The sequence below is a fragment of the Bufo gargarizans genome, chromosome 8 (genome assembly GCF_014858855.1).
Source record: "Bufo gargarizans isolate SCDJY-AF-19 chromosome 8, ASM1485885v1, whole genome shotgun sequence".
Classification (NCBI taxonomy): Eukaryota; Metazoa; Chordata; class Amphibia; order Anura; family Bufonidae; genus Bufo; species Bufo gargarizans.
The window spans coordinates 191,113,764-191,130,828 of NC_058087.1; the positions used below are offsets into that span (position 1 = coordinate 191,113,764).

General features: G+C 45.5%; 1 protein-coding gene across 2 annotated transcripts in view; it reads right to left on the minus strand.

The window, feature by feature from the left end:
- Positions 1 to 16,764, minus strand: part of LOC122945126 — a 110,768-nt gene extending 94,004 nt beyond the window's left edge. For both annotated transcript variants that reach the window (XM_044304014.1, XM_044304015.1), the window contains exons 1-5: positions 16,597 to 16,764; positions 12,545 to 12,874; positions 11,020 to 11,319; positions 3,355 to 3,639; positions 2,972 to 3,079 (exon numbers count right to left, since the gene is read on the minus strand). In XM_044304014.1, the coding sequence (XP_044159949.1) occupies positions 2,972 to 3,079; positions 3,355 to 3,639; positions 11,020 to 11,319; positions 12,545 to 12,874; positions 16,597 to 16,642 (1,069 nt within the window). In that variant the 5' untranslated portion in view covers positions 16,643 to 16,764. The remainder of the gene's footprint in view (positions 1 to 2,971; positions 3,080 to 3,354; positions 3,640 to 11,019; positions 11,320 to 12,544; positions 12,875 to 16,596) is intronic.
- Positions 16,765 to 17,065: the final 301 nt, after the last annotated feature.

Consider the following 17,065-nt stretch of genomic DNA (forward strand, 5'->3'; position numbering starts at 1 on the left):
TGCATGGAGCTGTTTTGTTCCGCAAGTGGCAACAGCCTGCCGACCTAGAGGCGAGGTGGCAGGTAGTGATACCCAGAAGAATGGCACGGGAGATAGCCAAAGAGGCTCATGAGTTTGGAGCTCACTTCGGGCCAGTCAAGACATACCAGTGGCTGCAGCGTTATGTGTATTGTCCGCGACTGGAGGCCACAGTTGAAGAAGTTTGCCGACAGTGTCGAGTGTGTGAACTCACGAAGAGTACAGACCAGAGAGCACCCCTACAGTCCATCCAGACCACAGAACCGCTGGAAGTGTTGATGATAGACTATCTTCTTGTGGGACAATCGTCAAGAGGTCCACAGTATTGCCTGGTCATGATCGACCACTTCTCCAAGTTTGCAGTAGTTACCCCAACTCGGGACCAGACGGCCGAGTCCGCTGCACGAGCCATTTGTCAAGACTTCATTCGGGTCTATGGGTGTCCAAAGCGGATCCATTCAGATCAAGGGGCGTGCTTTCAAGGAAAAGTGATGGAAGAGCTACATCGACTGTACGGCATTGAAAAATCCAGGACAACTCCTTATCATCCCCAAGGAAACGGAGCCTGTGAGCGCTTTAACCGCACATTGCTGCAAATGCTGAGGACGCTAGAGGAAGACAAGAGGGCACACTGGCCTGACTACCTGCCAGAATTAGTCTGGGCTTACAATAATCATGTCCACACCACCACCGGTTACACCCCATACATGTTACTGTTCGGTAGGGCTGGTCGAGAGATCGTGGAATTAAACCTAGAACAGCCAGAAGACCTAATAGAGCGATCAACCACCTCAGGGGTGAAAGAACACCGTCGGCGTCTCCAGACCATTCGCCGGTTGGCAGGTCAGCGGTTACAGGAGAGAGCTCATACAGACCGTCCTCCAGTTCAGGAGGTTCCATTGCAGCCTGGGGATCGGGTACTGGTACGAGAGAAACGTCCCAGAGGCAAGTTGAGTGAGCGTTGGGAAGTACAGCCGTATAAAGTGATCAAGAGAGTGTACCCTAATGGTCCGGTCTACGAAGTGCAGGTTGAGAATGAGGAATTTGCTTCACGGACTCTACATAGGAATATGTTACGGCCATGCCGGTCCAAAGATCCCGCACCTGTTCAGAGGACACCTTCTCCTCCTGCCCCATACTCAGAACTTGTTATCTCTGATGGAGATGATGGTGAAGACTGGTGGACTGCTCCCAACACTGAAGAAGCCTCCCAGGTTACAGGTGATGAAGGCACTGTCACAGAACCATTGCCAGCCCGTAATGGAGAGGGGCCCTCGGACACACCCGAACCTCCTATTGTGGTGGATGAATCCAGACTGGCAGTTCCTAGTGGAGAGAGTCAGGTCGTAACAGATAGCCAGGACCTCCGGAGATCCAGTAGGCTTACTGCAGGGGTTCCACCAAACAGGTACGCTGCTGATGAGTTCATTTGGTCCACCTGTATGTATTGTGGACAATGTTGTACTGCTGTATAAAAAGTTACATTAACCATTATTTCTATGGACTATATAACAAGGCCGAGGACGGCCACCTTTAAGTGGGGAGGCATGTAAGAGGCAGCCCTGATCATCCAGCAACATTTCCAACACATATATATATAGCAGACTGTCATGTTTCCCTCCAGCCACCAGAGGCCACTGTGGCTGAGTAGGACAGTGAGAGGAGTTGTTTCCAGAGGACAAGGAGTTAAGTTTTTTCCCGGGCTGAGCAGAGGGCCTGGGCTGAAGGTGTCTGAGTACACAGGAAGAAGGACGCTGTGCACTGAGAGGGAGATCCACAGGGAAGATTAGAGTGATTTCTCCCTGCCTGCTGTGACACAGTATCTGGACATTAGAGTGTGTTTGCTCTCTGACTGAGCTGATGTGTCCTGGTGTAGAAGAGAGACTGCTGCAGTGTGAGGCACTTACCAGAGGGGCTTGTGAGTGAATTCCAGGCCCTGCCTGATTACACGTCCAGAGCTGCTGATTATCTCTAACCAGAGTTACAGAGACTACAAAGAGAGGCCAGAGCTGAGCCACGCTGAAGCAAGCAAGCAAGCAACCAACCAACCAGATTGGGACCCAGACTGTACCTGCCTGCATGTGCCGGACACCGAACTGTGAGTGCACTGATGCTAACCTGAGCTAGGACATAGTGGAATAGGATTTAGTTTAGTGCACCGTAGAGGTGCACCCCGGGTAGCGGGGACAGATAGGACTACCTAGAAGAGAGTAGCCTGCTATTGTCTGTACTTGTGTTTGTGATTCATTTGTGTTCTTTATGCAAATTTCCATTATCTTTATTGTGAATTCTCAAGCTGTTCATATTGTAAATCTGCTTCTCCGGCAGTTAGAGTTCTCTTTTAATAAAGCCGGTTTCTACTTCAGCCTCCTTGTCTGCTGCACTGTACTTGAGTCCTGCTCTACGGTCTCTTCCTCTGCTGACCGTTACACTCACACCAGGGAAGGGAAGACAGACACTTAAAGGAGAAATTGCACACATAACTAAAACCCTGTTCACACCAGACAAGGAAAGTGCACACATAAACACACGTTGCCAAGTGCAACCGCATGCACATTGCAGCAAGCTGCCTAGCACCAGCTCAGCCTGCTATACTGCCACATACATCATAAGAACATGTTGCCAGCGGCAACCACAAGTGAGGCAACATACAAGCGTCCCTCACCTGTGGTTGAAACAACCAAACGAGACCGCAGGCAACAGTGACACCGTCATAAAAAGTCGTGACACCGTCATGGTCGTGACACCGTCATAAAAAGACTACGATCAGTAGAAGGGGTGAGACAAGGTACTAGCAGAGATTGATGAGAGTGGATCCTACGTTCATCCGGTAAACCTGTTATAACATTCCAATGTTTTATATCAGGGGGTATGAGGTGTGTGATTCTAAACCTATATTTATATTCTGAATTCTGATATATTAATAAATAATATCAAGTTTTCAATGACTTACGTTTCTGTCTGTATCTGTACACATAAAAGAAAATGGTCCCAGCTCCTAATCCAGCAGACAGTAATAGGGCGACCGCTACAACGAGAGGTTTGTAATGTGCCTTCAGATCTGAAACAAAAGACACAAAACAAGAAAAGATCATAATATATGATAAAATGTTATAGTAATGGTTCGGCAAGACTTGTAATCTTGCAGTTCATATTATGCTCGTGTATTGAGTGCTGTAAATTCATGCTCATAAATTGCTAGAATTACTTGATGTTCTCCAGCAGGAGTCGTAAGTCAGGAATCAAATTTGACTTGTTCACTTTGGCTCCTGCTCGTTGTTATAATCCAGTGTCATCAGTGGTTTCTAGGCTCATTATTGTCACATTTTCACCCACCTTTCCCCAGTATGATCAGGCTCTGAACTTTCGGACGTAGTAGGGTTTCATGTTCCACCACACAGGAGACCTCCGTACCCCAGTTCTCCTCTGTTGGCATGAATTGGAGGACAGCTTCCAGGGCTGAGCTGTTAATTCTCCTTGTTTCGGTTTTATCCACAGATGTCCCGTTCAAGAACCAATTCACCACAATGGATTCTGGGTAAAACCCAGAGACGTGACAGACCAATGGCTGTTCTACATTTTTTTTAAAAGTGTGGGGAAGGATGTGCACAGTTGGGATGGCTGAAAATGAAGACAAATTGAGGTTATTTCTTAATATCATAGTTATTATTTTATGAGGACTTCAGGTTTGTAGAAGATATCATTTTCAGGCCTTTTCCATTGTGTTGTGCATAGTTGTCACTATAGGTTATGTACCTTATAATTTTTGTAAAAACAGTCCAGACCTGTTGAGAAAGCTACCTACCTATACACACCATTATAGGTAGTCGATAATACCTGTGATTACAGCAGCCTCAGCACAGATTCCAGTTGCCAACAGACAAAGTCAAAGAAGTTGTGAATGTTATATGAGATAGAAAGATTGTAGAAACAGTGACCGGAGACCAGGCTGAACCTTTACTATGTCTGCAACATGGCAGACCATTACAGCAACTTCCTGTTTTTTGATTCAGGAGGATGGAGAGGACTGCTGGAGTCTGAAGGTAAAGACTTCCCTAAGGTGCTGCCCGTCTAAGGCTAGTTTCACACTAGCGTTCGGCTGTCCGCTCGTGAGCTCCGTTTGAAGGGGCTCACGAGCGGACCCGAACGCTTCCGTCCAGCCCTGATGCAGTCTGAATGGATGCGGATCCGCTCAGACTGCATCAGTCTGGCGGCGTTCAGCCTCCGCTCCACTCAGCAGGCGGACACCTGAACGCTGCTTGCAGCGTTCGGGTGTCCGCCTGGCCGTGCGGAGGCTTGCGGATCTTTCCAGACTTACAATGTAAGTCAATGGGGACGGATCCGTTTGAAGATGCCACAATATGGCTCAATCTTCAAACGGATCCGTCCCCCATTGACTTTCAATGTAAAAGTCTGGACGGATCCGCTCAGGCTAATTTCACACTTAGCCATTTTTTGCCAATATAATGCAGACGGATCCGTTCTGAACGGAGCCTCCGTCTGCATTAATATGAGCGGATCCGTTCAGAACGGATCCGATCGAACGCTAGTGTGAAAGTAGCCTAAGGCTACTTTCACACTAGCGTTGTTAGAATCCGGCAGGCAGTTATGTTGCCGGAATCGGCAAACCGTATACAAACGGATATAATTGTTTGCTGGATTATTTAGACGTATCCTGTGAAATACCAGATCCATCTCACCCAGTATCATCCGGTTTCAAACGGAATGCCAGATCCGGTATTTACATTTTTCAAAGATCAAAGGAACCAATTTCAGATGCAAATTGTACACTGGCTATAAGGGTACTTTCACACTAGCGTTTCAAGAATCCGGCAGGCAGTTCCGGATCTGGAAATCCATATACAAAAGGATACATTTTTAATCCGGTATTGAATTTTTATGACAGCTATAAAGAACTGCGCATGCGCAGACCGGAAAACCGGATCCGGCAATGCAGCAATTTAGAGAACACTTGGTACCGAATCCGGCATTAATACATTTCAATAATACATTCCGGCAAGTGCGGTAGTGTTCTGGGATTTTCTCTAGTTAAATACCGTACAAGCAGGGCCGTCTTTACCAAGGGGCAAAAGGGGCAACTGCCCCGGGCCCAGTTGCTCCTGGGGGGCCCAAGGCAGCTGCCTCTTGAGCCCTGCTAGCTACTGCCCCGGGTGTCAAGCTGTCTGTGTACTTTAACGTTGTGATCTAGGACCTTAATGACATCATCACCATGTGACCAGTAACCTAGCAATTACTGGTCACATGGCTATGAGGTCATCACAGGTCCTATCAGGAGTGTTGCAGAAGTTAACCGTGGAGCTTTTTTGTGTGAAGATTACATCAGAAAAAGGTGACAGGGTCTGTCATGTTAATATTCTGTAAACTACTGTATAGTGGGGTGCTGTATATTGTGTGGGGGCCTGTATACTGTGGGGGGCTGTATTTTGTGTGGGACTGTATACTGTGTGGTGGGCTGTATACTGTGTGGGGCTGTATGCTGTGGGGGGGCCTGTATACTGTGTGGTGGGCTGTTAACTGTGTGGTGGGCTGTATACTGTGTGGGGGGGCTGTATACTGTGTGTGGGGGGGCTGTATACTGTGTGGGGGCCTGTATACTGTGTGGTGGGCTGTATACTGTGTGGTGGGCTGTATACTGTGTTGGGGCCTGTATACTGTGGGGGGGCCTGTATACTGTGTGGTGGTCTGTATACTGTGTGGTGGGCTGTATACTGTGTGGGGGGGCTGTATACTGTGTGGGGGGGGCTGTATACTGTGTGGGGGCCTGTATACTGTGTGGTGGGCTGTATACTGTGTTGGGGCCTGTATACTGTGGGGGAGGCCTTATACTGTGTGGTGGGCTGTATACTGTGTGGTGGTCTGTATACTGTGGGGGGGCCTTATACTGTGTGGTGGTCTGTATACTGTGTGGTGGTCTGTATACTGTGTGGTGGGGCTGTATACTGTGTGGTGGGCTGTATACTGTGGTGGGCTGTATACTGTGTGGTGGGCTGTATACTGTGTGGGGGGCTGTATACTGTGTGGGGGCCTGTATACTGTGGGGGACTGTACAGGGAGTGCAGAATTATTAGGCAAATGAGTATTTTGACCACATCATCCTCTTTATGCATGTTGTCTTACTCCAAGCTGTATAGGCTCGAAAGCCTACTACCAATTAAGCATATTAGGTGATGTGCATCTCTGTAATGAGAAGGGGTGTGGTCTAATAACATCAACACCCTATATCAGGTGTGCATAATTATTAGGCAACTTCCTTTCCTTTGGCAAAATGGGTCAAAAGAAGGACTTGACAGGCTCAGAAAAGTCAAAAATAGTGAGATATCTTGCAGAGGGATGCAGCACTCTTAAAATTGCAAAGCTTCTGAAGCGTGATCATCGAACAATCAAGCGTTTCATTCAAAATAGTCAACAGGGTCGCAAGAAGCGTGTGGAAAAACCAAGGCGCAAAATAACTGCCCATGAACTGAGAAAAGTCAAGCATGCAGCTGCCAAGATGCCACTTGCCACCAGTTTGGCCATATTTCAGAGCTGCAACATCACTGGAGTGCCCAAAAGCACGAGGTGTGCAATACTCAGAGACATGGCCAAGGTAAGAAAGGCTGAAAGACGACCACCACTGAACAAGACACACAAGCTGAAACGTCAAGACTGGGCCAAGAAATATCTCAAGACTGATTTTTCTAAGGTTTTATGGACTGATGAAATGAGAGTGAGTCATGATGGGCCAGATGGATGGGCCCGTGGCTGGATTGGTAAAGGGCAGAGAGCTCCAGTCCGACTCAGACGCCAGCAAGGTGGAGGTGGAGTACTGGTTTGGGCTGGTATCATCAAAGATAAGCTTGTGGGGCCTTTTCGGGTTGAGGATGGAGTCAAGCTCAACTCCCAGTCCTACTGCCAGTTTCTGGAAGACACCTTCTTCAAGCAGTGGTACAGGAAGAAGTCTGCATACTTCAAGAAAAACATGATTTTCATGCAGGACAATGCTCCATCACACGCGTCCAAGTACTCCACAGCGTGGCTGGCAAGAAAGGGTATAAAAGAAGAAAATCTAATGACATGGCCTCCTTGTTCACCTGATCTGAACCCCATTGAGAACCTGTGGTCCATCATCAAATGTGAGATTTACAAGGAGGGAAAACAGTCCACCTCTCTGAACAGTGTCTGGGAGGCTGTGGTTGCTGCTGCACGCAATGTTGATGGTGAACAGATCAAAACACTGACAGAATCCATGGATGGCAGGCTTTTGAGTGTCCTTGCAAAGAAAGGTGGCTATATTGGTCACTGATTTGTTTTTGTTTTGTTTTTGAATGTCAGAAATGTATATTTGTGAATGTTGAGATGTTATATTGGTTTCACTGGTAAAAATAAATAATTGAAATGGGTATATATTAGTTTTTTGTTAAGTTGCCTAATAATTATGCACAGTAATAGTCACCTGCACACACAGATATCCCCCTAAAATAGCTAAAACTAAAAACAAACTAAAAACTACTTCCAAAAATATTCAGCTTTGATATTAATGAGTTTTTTGGGTTCATTGAGAACATGGTTGTTGTTCAATAATAAAATTAATCCTCAAAAATACAACTTGCCTAATAATTCTGCACTCCCTGTATACTGTGGGGGGGCCTGTATAGTGTGGGGGGCCTGTATAGTGTGGGGGGCTGTATATTGTGGAGTGCTATGCTGCTGTACTGTATACTGTGGGGGTCTGTATACTGTATACTGTGGGTGCGGTATAGTGTGGAGTGCTATACTGCTGTACTGTATAGTGTGGGGGGCTGTATCGTGTATAGTTTGGGGTTCTGTATACTGTGGGGTGCTGTATACTGTGGGGTGCTGTATACTGTGGGCTGCTATACTGCTCTACTATACACTACGTGCAGAATTATTAGGCAAATGAGTATTTTGACCACATCATCCTCTTTATGCATGTTGTCTTACTCCAAGCTGTATAGGCTCGAAAGCCTACTACCAATTAAGCATATTAGGTGATGTGCATCTCTGTAATGAGAAGGGGTGTGGTCTAATGACATCAACACCCTATATCAGGTGTGCATAATTATTAGGCAACTTCCTTTCCTTTGGCAAAATGGGTCAAAAGAAGGACTTGACAGGCTCAGAAAAGTCAAAAATAGTGAGATATCTTGCAGAGGGATGCAGCACTCTTAAAATTGCAAAGCTTCTGAAGCGTGATCATCGAACAATCAAGCGTTTCATTCAAAATAGTCAACAGGGTCGCAAGAAGCGTGTGGAAAAACCAAGGCGCAAAATAACTGCCCATGAACTGAGAAAAGTCAAGCATGCAGCTGCCAAGATGCCACTTGCCACCAGTTTGGCCATATTTCAGAGCTGCAACATCACTGGAGTGCCCAAAAGCACAAGGTGTGCAATACTCAGAGACATGGCCAAGGTAAGAAAGGCTGAAAGACGACCACCACTGAACAAGACACACAAGCTGAAACGTCAAGACTGGGCCAAGAAATATCTCAAGATTGATTTTTCTAAGGTTTTATGGACTGATGAAATGAGAGTGAGTCTTGATGGGCCAGATGGCTGGATTGGTAAAGGGCAGAGAGCTCCAGTCCGACTCAGATGCCAGCAAGGTGGAGGTGGAGTACTGGTTTGGGCTGGTATCATCAAAGATGAGCTTGTGGGGCCTTTTCGGGTTGAGGATGGAGTCAAGCTCAACTCCCAGTCCTACTGCCAGTTTCTGGAAGACACCTTCTTCAAGCAGTGGTACAGGAAGAAAAACATGGTACAGGTAAGAAAAACATGATTTTCATGCAGGACAATGCTCCATCACACGCGTCCAAGTACTCCACAACGTGGCTGGCAAGAAAGGGTATAAAAGAAGAAAATCTAATGACATGGCCTCCTTGTTCACCTGATCTGAACCCCATTGAGAACCTGTGGTCCATCATCAAATGTGAGATTTACAAGGAGGGAAAACAGTCCACCTCTCTGAACAGTGTCTGGGAGGCTGTGGTTGCTGCTGCACGCAATGTTGATGGTGAACAGATCAAAACACTGACAGAATCCATGGATGGCAGGCTTTTGAGTGTCCTTGCAAAGAAAGGTGGCTATATTGGTCACTGATTTGTTTTTGTTTTGTTTTTGAATGTCAGAAATGTATATTTGTGAATGTTGAGATGTTATATTGGTTTCACTGGTAAAAATAAATAATGGAAATGGGTATATGTTTGTTTTTTGTTAAGTTGCCTAATAATTATGTACAGTAATAGTCACCTGCACACACAGATATCCCCCTAAAATAGCTAAAACTAAAACCAAACTAAAAACTACTTCAAAAAATATTCAGCTTTGATATTAATGAGTTTTTTGGGTTCATTGAGAACATGGTTGTTGTTCAATAATAAAATTAATCCTCAAAAATACAACTTGCCTAATAATTCTGCACTCCCTGTATACTGTGGGGTACTGTATAGTGTGGGGTGCTATACTGCATACTGTGTGGTGCTGTATACTATAGGGTGCTATACTGCATACTGTGGGGTGCTGGGGTGCACTGTGACGCTAGGGTGGGCCGAGCCCCGGTCTCCTTCCTGCAGAGCGGTGCCCACTTCCAGCCTGAGCCCAGCTGCCCAGAGCACTGATCCTGAGCCGCTGGAGTCTTCAGAACTGGAAGTATTTACAGTCATTCACTGGACTCTACCAGATGTGTGGATTTTTTGTGTGAGTGTTGTGGTGGAGGGCGTGATTGCCTGCTAAGGTGTGGGAAGGCGGGATCCAGGGGGCCCAAGTAAATTTTTGCCCAGGGTCCAATCAATATTAAAGACGGCCCTGCGCACAAGGGACGGAACGGAAGACATCCTGATGCACACTGAACGGATTGCTTTCCATTCAGAATGCATTGGGACAAAACTGATGAGTTTTTTTTCCGGTATTAAGACCCTTTACCGGATTTCAATACCGGAAAAGAATAACGCTAGTGTGAGAGTACCCTAAGGGGACTGTCAGGTTTTCATTTTTACAAGATACACTAAACTTTAACCACAAACTTAATGTTCGTTAGCAAGGAATGGGTCATACTCTAGAGGCTGCTCCACTCTTGGTGGCTTTTTGCATGCTCTGGAGTTCAGTACTTTTGGAGTATATGACATGATTAGAGCTATCTCTGGTGTCGATGCCCATGTAAAGCTCACGTTGGTAAGTCCGCTACTGGCCTTCCAAGTATAGTTCAACTACCAAGCAGGTGATAGGGAAGACCTGGAAACAACCGGTCATATATCTGGATGTTAAGAATAATAAAGTCTCTTGGCACGTGAAATATCATCTTCAATCTCATGCAAATCCCAAGATAAATATGATAAATTTCAACAAGTGTGGTCTCATGGCTAGACTATGCCATCCAATCTGACCAATCCCCCTTTTTCCTCTTTATTTTTTATGTTTCCTATTTTTCCTTAAAATTGAAATTACGTATTAGCTCATTTACAGTATCACATGGATTTATTTAATGTATTCTAAAAAGAAAAGGTTTTCAGGTTTCTTAGTAACTGCAAATAGGAATTTAAAGGGGTTGTTCCATAAGCTATTTCCATCAATTACTCTAGCTCCCATTCCTTCAGATTTACCTCATTTGCAGTTTCCTCTTACCCCCCATGCTTTAATCCTACTTTCTGTTTTTTCATGTGACTGCTGTCCCATCATGCTTTAGGTCAGTGAGATGTGTCCCGACATCAGCAGATCATGTAAAACTTACCACGACCCCTTGTTCTTACCAGTGGGGCCTCCTATGTCCTACATTTCAAGGGTCCAATGCAGAACCTACAGCAACTGAATATCCAAACAGATCTGCCACGGGGTGCAACGGTAGGCTAATAATGTTTGGAAAAGGCAGTATTGATAAATGATGGTATTTGGGAAAAGTAAAATAACAGCAATATCAGTTGGGCTGGATACATTTGTATTAGTGGTACAATCCTTTTGTTGAGTCTGGACTCCAGTATACTTATTTACCTCCATATAAAAGTTGGAACGTTTCTTGGAGAGGTTCCTGTAGAGATTCATGTTGGACTGTACATGAGAAGCTCAGCTTTCTGTCCTCGTCGGTGGGGATTATTGTCACCGAGCTGTTCACAGTGTAAGTCCTGTCTGGGTTCCTCCAGGGCTCATCTGTAGTGACATCCCTCAGCATCTCCGAGCCCCTGAACCATTTAATACCAAGGTCCTCCGGGTAGAATCCAGTGATGGAGCAGCTCAGGACGCTCTTCTCATTCAGTACAACAGTTTTTCCCGTGATTGTCACCTTTGGAAGAGCTGAATCAAAGGAAACACAGGAAATATATTATACATTATATTTGTTGGTTGTCATAAAAAAATGACTGGACATAAAAGTTGCCCAACGCAACTAGCATAGGGTGTGGGACTTGGAGCTTGAAGCTCCACCCAAGAAATCTATTGATACAACTGTAAGAAGTAAAGGCATTTCTTCTAAGATGTCATCTCAAACATACAAAGACCTTCTGGAGATCGTACAGATGGCGACCTCTTTTTGGGAACAGTAAAACATTGGTGTTTACAGAAAATAATGAACAACACCTTTGTGACGATCTGCAGGTCTGTCTGGTCTGGTTTCTTTTACCTTCTGTGATCAGGTCAGACATTTCAGCATCAGAGATTACATGGCAGCCATTCAAATTAGTGACATCCATGTAACATATCCACAGACGGAAAGCGGAAGGCTTGTTTTGAGATCGACACTCCATGCTAGCTCATACAGGATGGACCTCCTCCATGACGTCCATATTTCTTTTTGAGCATTTGGAGAGAACCTTGTTTCACGGGAGATTAATAAATAATACCCAACTCAGATCATATAAGTGTTTCGAGGTCGTCAGCTATTTGATTTCTTGTGGCATATAGAGAGGGGTCAGCCGCTTGTAAAACAATGGCAAACAGGGACACAGCCATGTATGTCCTAAAAGCTGATCAATGAGGTTCAAACAGCTGCTGCCTCAATATCATCTCGCTGTCTAGGGACCGTCCTTGGTGGACATCCCTTTGGAAATAGGTATGATGAGTAGTGATGAGCGGCAGGGCCCATATTCGAATTTGCTAAATATTTCACAAATAATTTGTAGAATATTCGTTATATATTAGAGAATTCACTATTATTTTCTTGATTGTGAAAATTGGCAATGAAATATTTGCGTAATGCGCGCAATACAGGCGTGGGTCACTTATGCTACATTTTTCAAGCTACTAGAAATTTCCTGAGACTCGAAAAAATGGTTGGGACGGCAGAACATTACAATAGCCTTATATGCAGTTAGAGTGCTCCAAAATATTCGCGATTGTGAAATTGGCACTAATGATGTGAATATTTTGGCGCAATACGGGCAACTTCACATTTTAACACTATACACTTTAGCACTATATTCTGAATATTTGCGAATTCTCAAAGTGCCGATATTCGCGATTCGAATATTCGCGCCCAACACTAATGATGACTATATTTTTATTATGAGGTGTTTTTTCTTACCTTGAATGTCCAGCCGGACTTCCCCCTCCTTCCTCTGTGAGCCGTATAGGACAGAGCATTTGTAAAGGCCGCCATCAGATAGCGTTAGGTTTGAAATAAGCAGATCGGCGCCCCCGTCCCAGGCTCCGTCCACATAGGACAGTCTTGGATTTGTTGTTGTCTCTGATTTGTCATCGACTCTTAAGACTTGTATTCCTTGAAAATACCAAGTTATCACAAGCAGCGTGCGGTCGACTGGAGGTTTATCCACGGTGAACGAGCACGGGATCTGCACATTTCCCCCCAGAAATGCTTTATGAGTGTTCGGGACAAAGAACCTGAAAGCTGCAACTGTAGACAATGAAAGAGGACGTATTGTCAGACGATTGCATGAAGATATTTATAATAATCCGCATAGATATAATCAGTGTGATTTGCTGGCACCTAGGATAGGTCTGCACGTCTGCAGTTTCTCTTTTTGCAGTACTCCTCTCCCCTCCAATCCATACACGATAATAAGTGCGACATTAGCGCCCGAGTGTTCATCTTAATTGGTCTATCATTCACTAAGTGATTTTTGGCTCAATTCAATTCAGTTTACCTGAGAAGGGCTCAGATTAAAGCCAACATGTCTGTTAGGTTGCTTTCTGACAACTGTGACAGTTGTCAGAAAGCTGCCAATTTTTTTGCCAATTGCAGGTCCAACATCCAATATCAGAAAGAGAGTTTAGGCACCATAGGTTTCCATACAATTAATTTTAACTATAGTATAGTGTAACATCCCAGAGTATGTTACTAAAACTCTATTTCCCTGCTAAAACATGTCAGGTGTATATTTATTGTCGTCTTGCGTAATCTAACACTGCATTCTCCATTATGTGCATTTTCTATACCTGTTTCATAAATTTGCTGTGATTTTCATGTTCACCAGCAGGTGGCAGCAATGTGTTTAGTTCAGTTTAGCATATCTAGACTGGAATAGTACATTCCAATCTAGCTCCCCCCCCCCCCTCTTTGAGGAGGTGTGGAATGTTCCTACTTCCTGCCTCATGGGGAGGAAAGAATGTTCTAGTTAGTGTACAAGCCCCCCTGGCTTGGGGAAAGTTGTGTTGGTAGGAGCTCCCAGAAACAGGGATCCCAACCTAGGATCCAGCCTCGGCTGAGGCAAAGATCACCCTTCCCAGCCTGAGCCATCAGCCTCAGCTGGTTGACAAGAAAAGCAGCCATCTCCAGCCTCCAGGAAGAAGCATTCCCTGTGAGCCAAGCTGTGAGTACATATCCAAAGTCCAGGAGAAGCCAAATTCCTCCTCAGCCAGTCAGGCCCATTATAAGCAGACTACAGACCGAGCAGAAGATAGATACCTGCCAGATTCTCCAGGCACATAGTATAAGAGCAGAAGAGGTATTAACCCCTGCCATACATTGCCTATACCTGCTGGTACCCAAGACTTATGCTGTTACTTGTATGGATATAAAGCTGCCACTCAGTAAAGACAAGTGGGATCATATTACCTGTTTGGATCTTATTTACTGCTACCAAAGTTCCTCAATTACTCCTACTAGCAACACTCAATTTATTGCAAGTGAGCCAGGATGCAGGCGTCCAGCCGTACCAAGCTAGGAGACACCATTGACACTACATAGAGACATTATCCCCCTCTGGCATTCCTCACCTGGTACGTGAGTTATAACACCTTAAAGGGCCCTGAGACTATAACCTGCGCAAGCTGCAATTGGCATCACAAACTAAAACTATTAATTTTGCGCCAGTGTGCATTAGTCCTAATCCGGCTTACTGCAATAGGAGCCCACAAAAAACACATATTACAGTCAGTGGTCGGGGTGTGATCAGAGAATTTTGTAAATTTTTTTGTGTGGAATTTTCGCTGCTATTTATTTGCTGTTCCAATTATGAATAAATCAATAGCACAAGTGAATATAAGAAACATTCTAATATATCTTATTAGAGAAAACATCTGCCACTTATCAGCAACTTCTCTCCCCCCTGCCTCCTGAAATGTCCATTCACTCTCGGTTCACTTCATCCTGAGAGACGACGTGGATTATTAGCTTCCTGAGACATCAGATTACAGGTTCATCCCATATAAGTTTTTGGAGAAGTGGAGGAAGCGCTGTTGGAGGGAGAGACAGACACATACTGCTGGCTCTGGGAGGTTTTCTACCTCACCCCCTTGTGGGTTCATGGCTACACTGCTCATCCTGCTGCTAATGAGGCTGTGCAACAGATAGATAGGGAAGCAGGATCTTCTCTGGGTGTTGTGTATGGGAGACATCATAGCTGAGCTCAGTGAAAACCAGGGCCGCACCGCCAATTAGGCGAGGTGAGGCGATCGCAACAGCAGGGCCATGGGAAATGAGTGTTTTTATTGTGATAGTGCTCATCTCTCTCTATTCTACTGTATCGTCGTCCTCAGAATGGTGACACAGGTAGTGCGGCAGGGCACGGGAGCGATGTCTCCCTTCCCCGTTCCCTCTGGTAGGTTTCATGCCTGTAGCCTATCAGAGGCGGCGCAATGACCTCATCATCATCGCACCTCCTGAGTGAGGCAGTGTACAGCGCGGGACACCGGCTGGAAGAGGCCTGCACTGCATCACTGACAGCCGCATGGAGTTAAAGGGGTTATCCGAATTCTGAAAGATCCCCTCCATCGCCTGGGCCCCTCGTATACATTATACTTAGGGTACATTCACTTGCGTTGAAGGATTCCGTCAGGCAGTTCCCGCCGGATCCAGAAAAACTTTTGAAAACTGATTGATTACATTTGCATCCGGATCCTTTTGACAAATGTATTGAAATACCGGATCAGTCTCTCCTGTGTCATCTGGAAAAACGGATCTGGTATTTATTATTTTCACTTTTTTTAATGGTATGCGCATGCGCAGACCAGAAGAACGGATCCGTCAATGCGGCAATTTTAAATTCCATATCCAGCCCTAACACATTTCAATGTAAATTAATGCTGTGTTTCCGGAATTTTGGACGGAGAGAAAAATACAACATGCTGCGTTTTTTTTTTCTCCGCGGACAGCACACGTCCCCATTTATTTGAACGAGTGTATTCACACATCAGTGTTTTAGCACGGTCCGCGGGTCCGTGTTTTCAGCACGGATGCATGGTCCGTGTTCCCGGATCCCTCACGCCCATTATAGTCAATGAGTCTGTGAAAACCACGGATGCCATCCGTGTTTCACGGATCATTAAGAATAGATGCTTTGAAAATAGTTTTTCAGCTGTTCAGTGTCAGTAAAACACGGATGCAACACGGACAGCAAAAAACGGACACACGGACCCAACACGGATCCTTCACCGATGCATCACTGACCACCTGCTCACGGATTTCAGCGCGGACTCTAATGTGTGAATGAGGCTTCATGCGTAGAAAGTGATCTAAATATAAGACAACTTGGAAGCCGTCTTACATTTAGAACTGGCGCTGGATACGCTGAAGGTATGGAGTGGCCGCTGCCTCTTCAGAACTTCTACGGATCCTCCGCCAGCCATGTATGGGACTTTATTAAGACCGACGTCCAAAACAATCCCCTGACCATGATACACGTGGAATCTCCCATTCGACTCTTCCCTTTTAGTGCTGGGGGAAGGGGTTAAATATTAGATCTCGTCGGTTTCTCTGTAACTAGCAGCCATTGTCCTGCTCCAGATCTAAGCCTCACACAGATGGGACCTACATCGCGCGAAGGATTCCTGCCTGTCCTGAACTGTCATGCCGCTCGTCCTCAAGTAGTAAAAAGCATTATTTGAGATTAGAAAAAATTAGTTTTTTTTTTTTCTTTCCTGCAAAAACAGAAATCCCTCCAGTTCACTGGTTGTGTCACAGCAAAGCGAGTTACCGCACACACGGGGTTAATGCAGTGAGAGACATCGTACAAGGAGCTGGAGAAGCCGGGATCCCGGCTGGGACACGCTGTACAGTCTATTACATGTCACCATCCGCGCTGCAGACGAGTATTTCTGGCGTCGCGCTGAGCTCGGTGATACTGTTCTATTCTCCATGATCTCCTCTCTGCGAACAAGATAAAATATAAGACATACCTGAATGGAGAAGGAGGAGAAGGAGGACAACTCGTGAGGTGGCCATGATCTTCTGAGCCGTCTACTTTTACTTTCACTATTGTTATACAATCTGCTGGGGAAAAACCACACAGATCTGCATGTGTTCTCCTCCATGTTCACCTGATAACGGAGGAAACCTGCACAAGAATACAGCACGCCGCAGAATTTATACCTTCCTGCATTCAGACAACCAGAGCTTTTTAACATTTTGGGTTTCAGCAGGACAAGTTGTACATACTCACAGATACATGGAACTTAAACTGGTTTCCTGGGAGTTTTCTGTCAATGTCCTAACATCAGATCGGAGGGGATGTGACGCCCCCACCAGTCAGCTCTTCAGGAATGATGCACAGTGGACGCCGCTACATCCAAACAGTAGACCGGTTGGGGCGCCAGGAGACCTAAAGAAAGTCCCAGGAAACCCTTTTAGATGGATTACTGTGTAGTC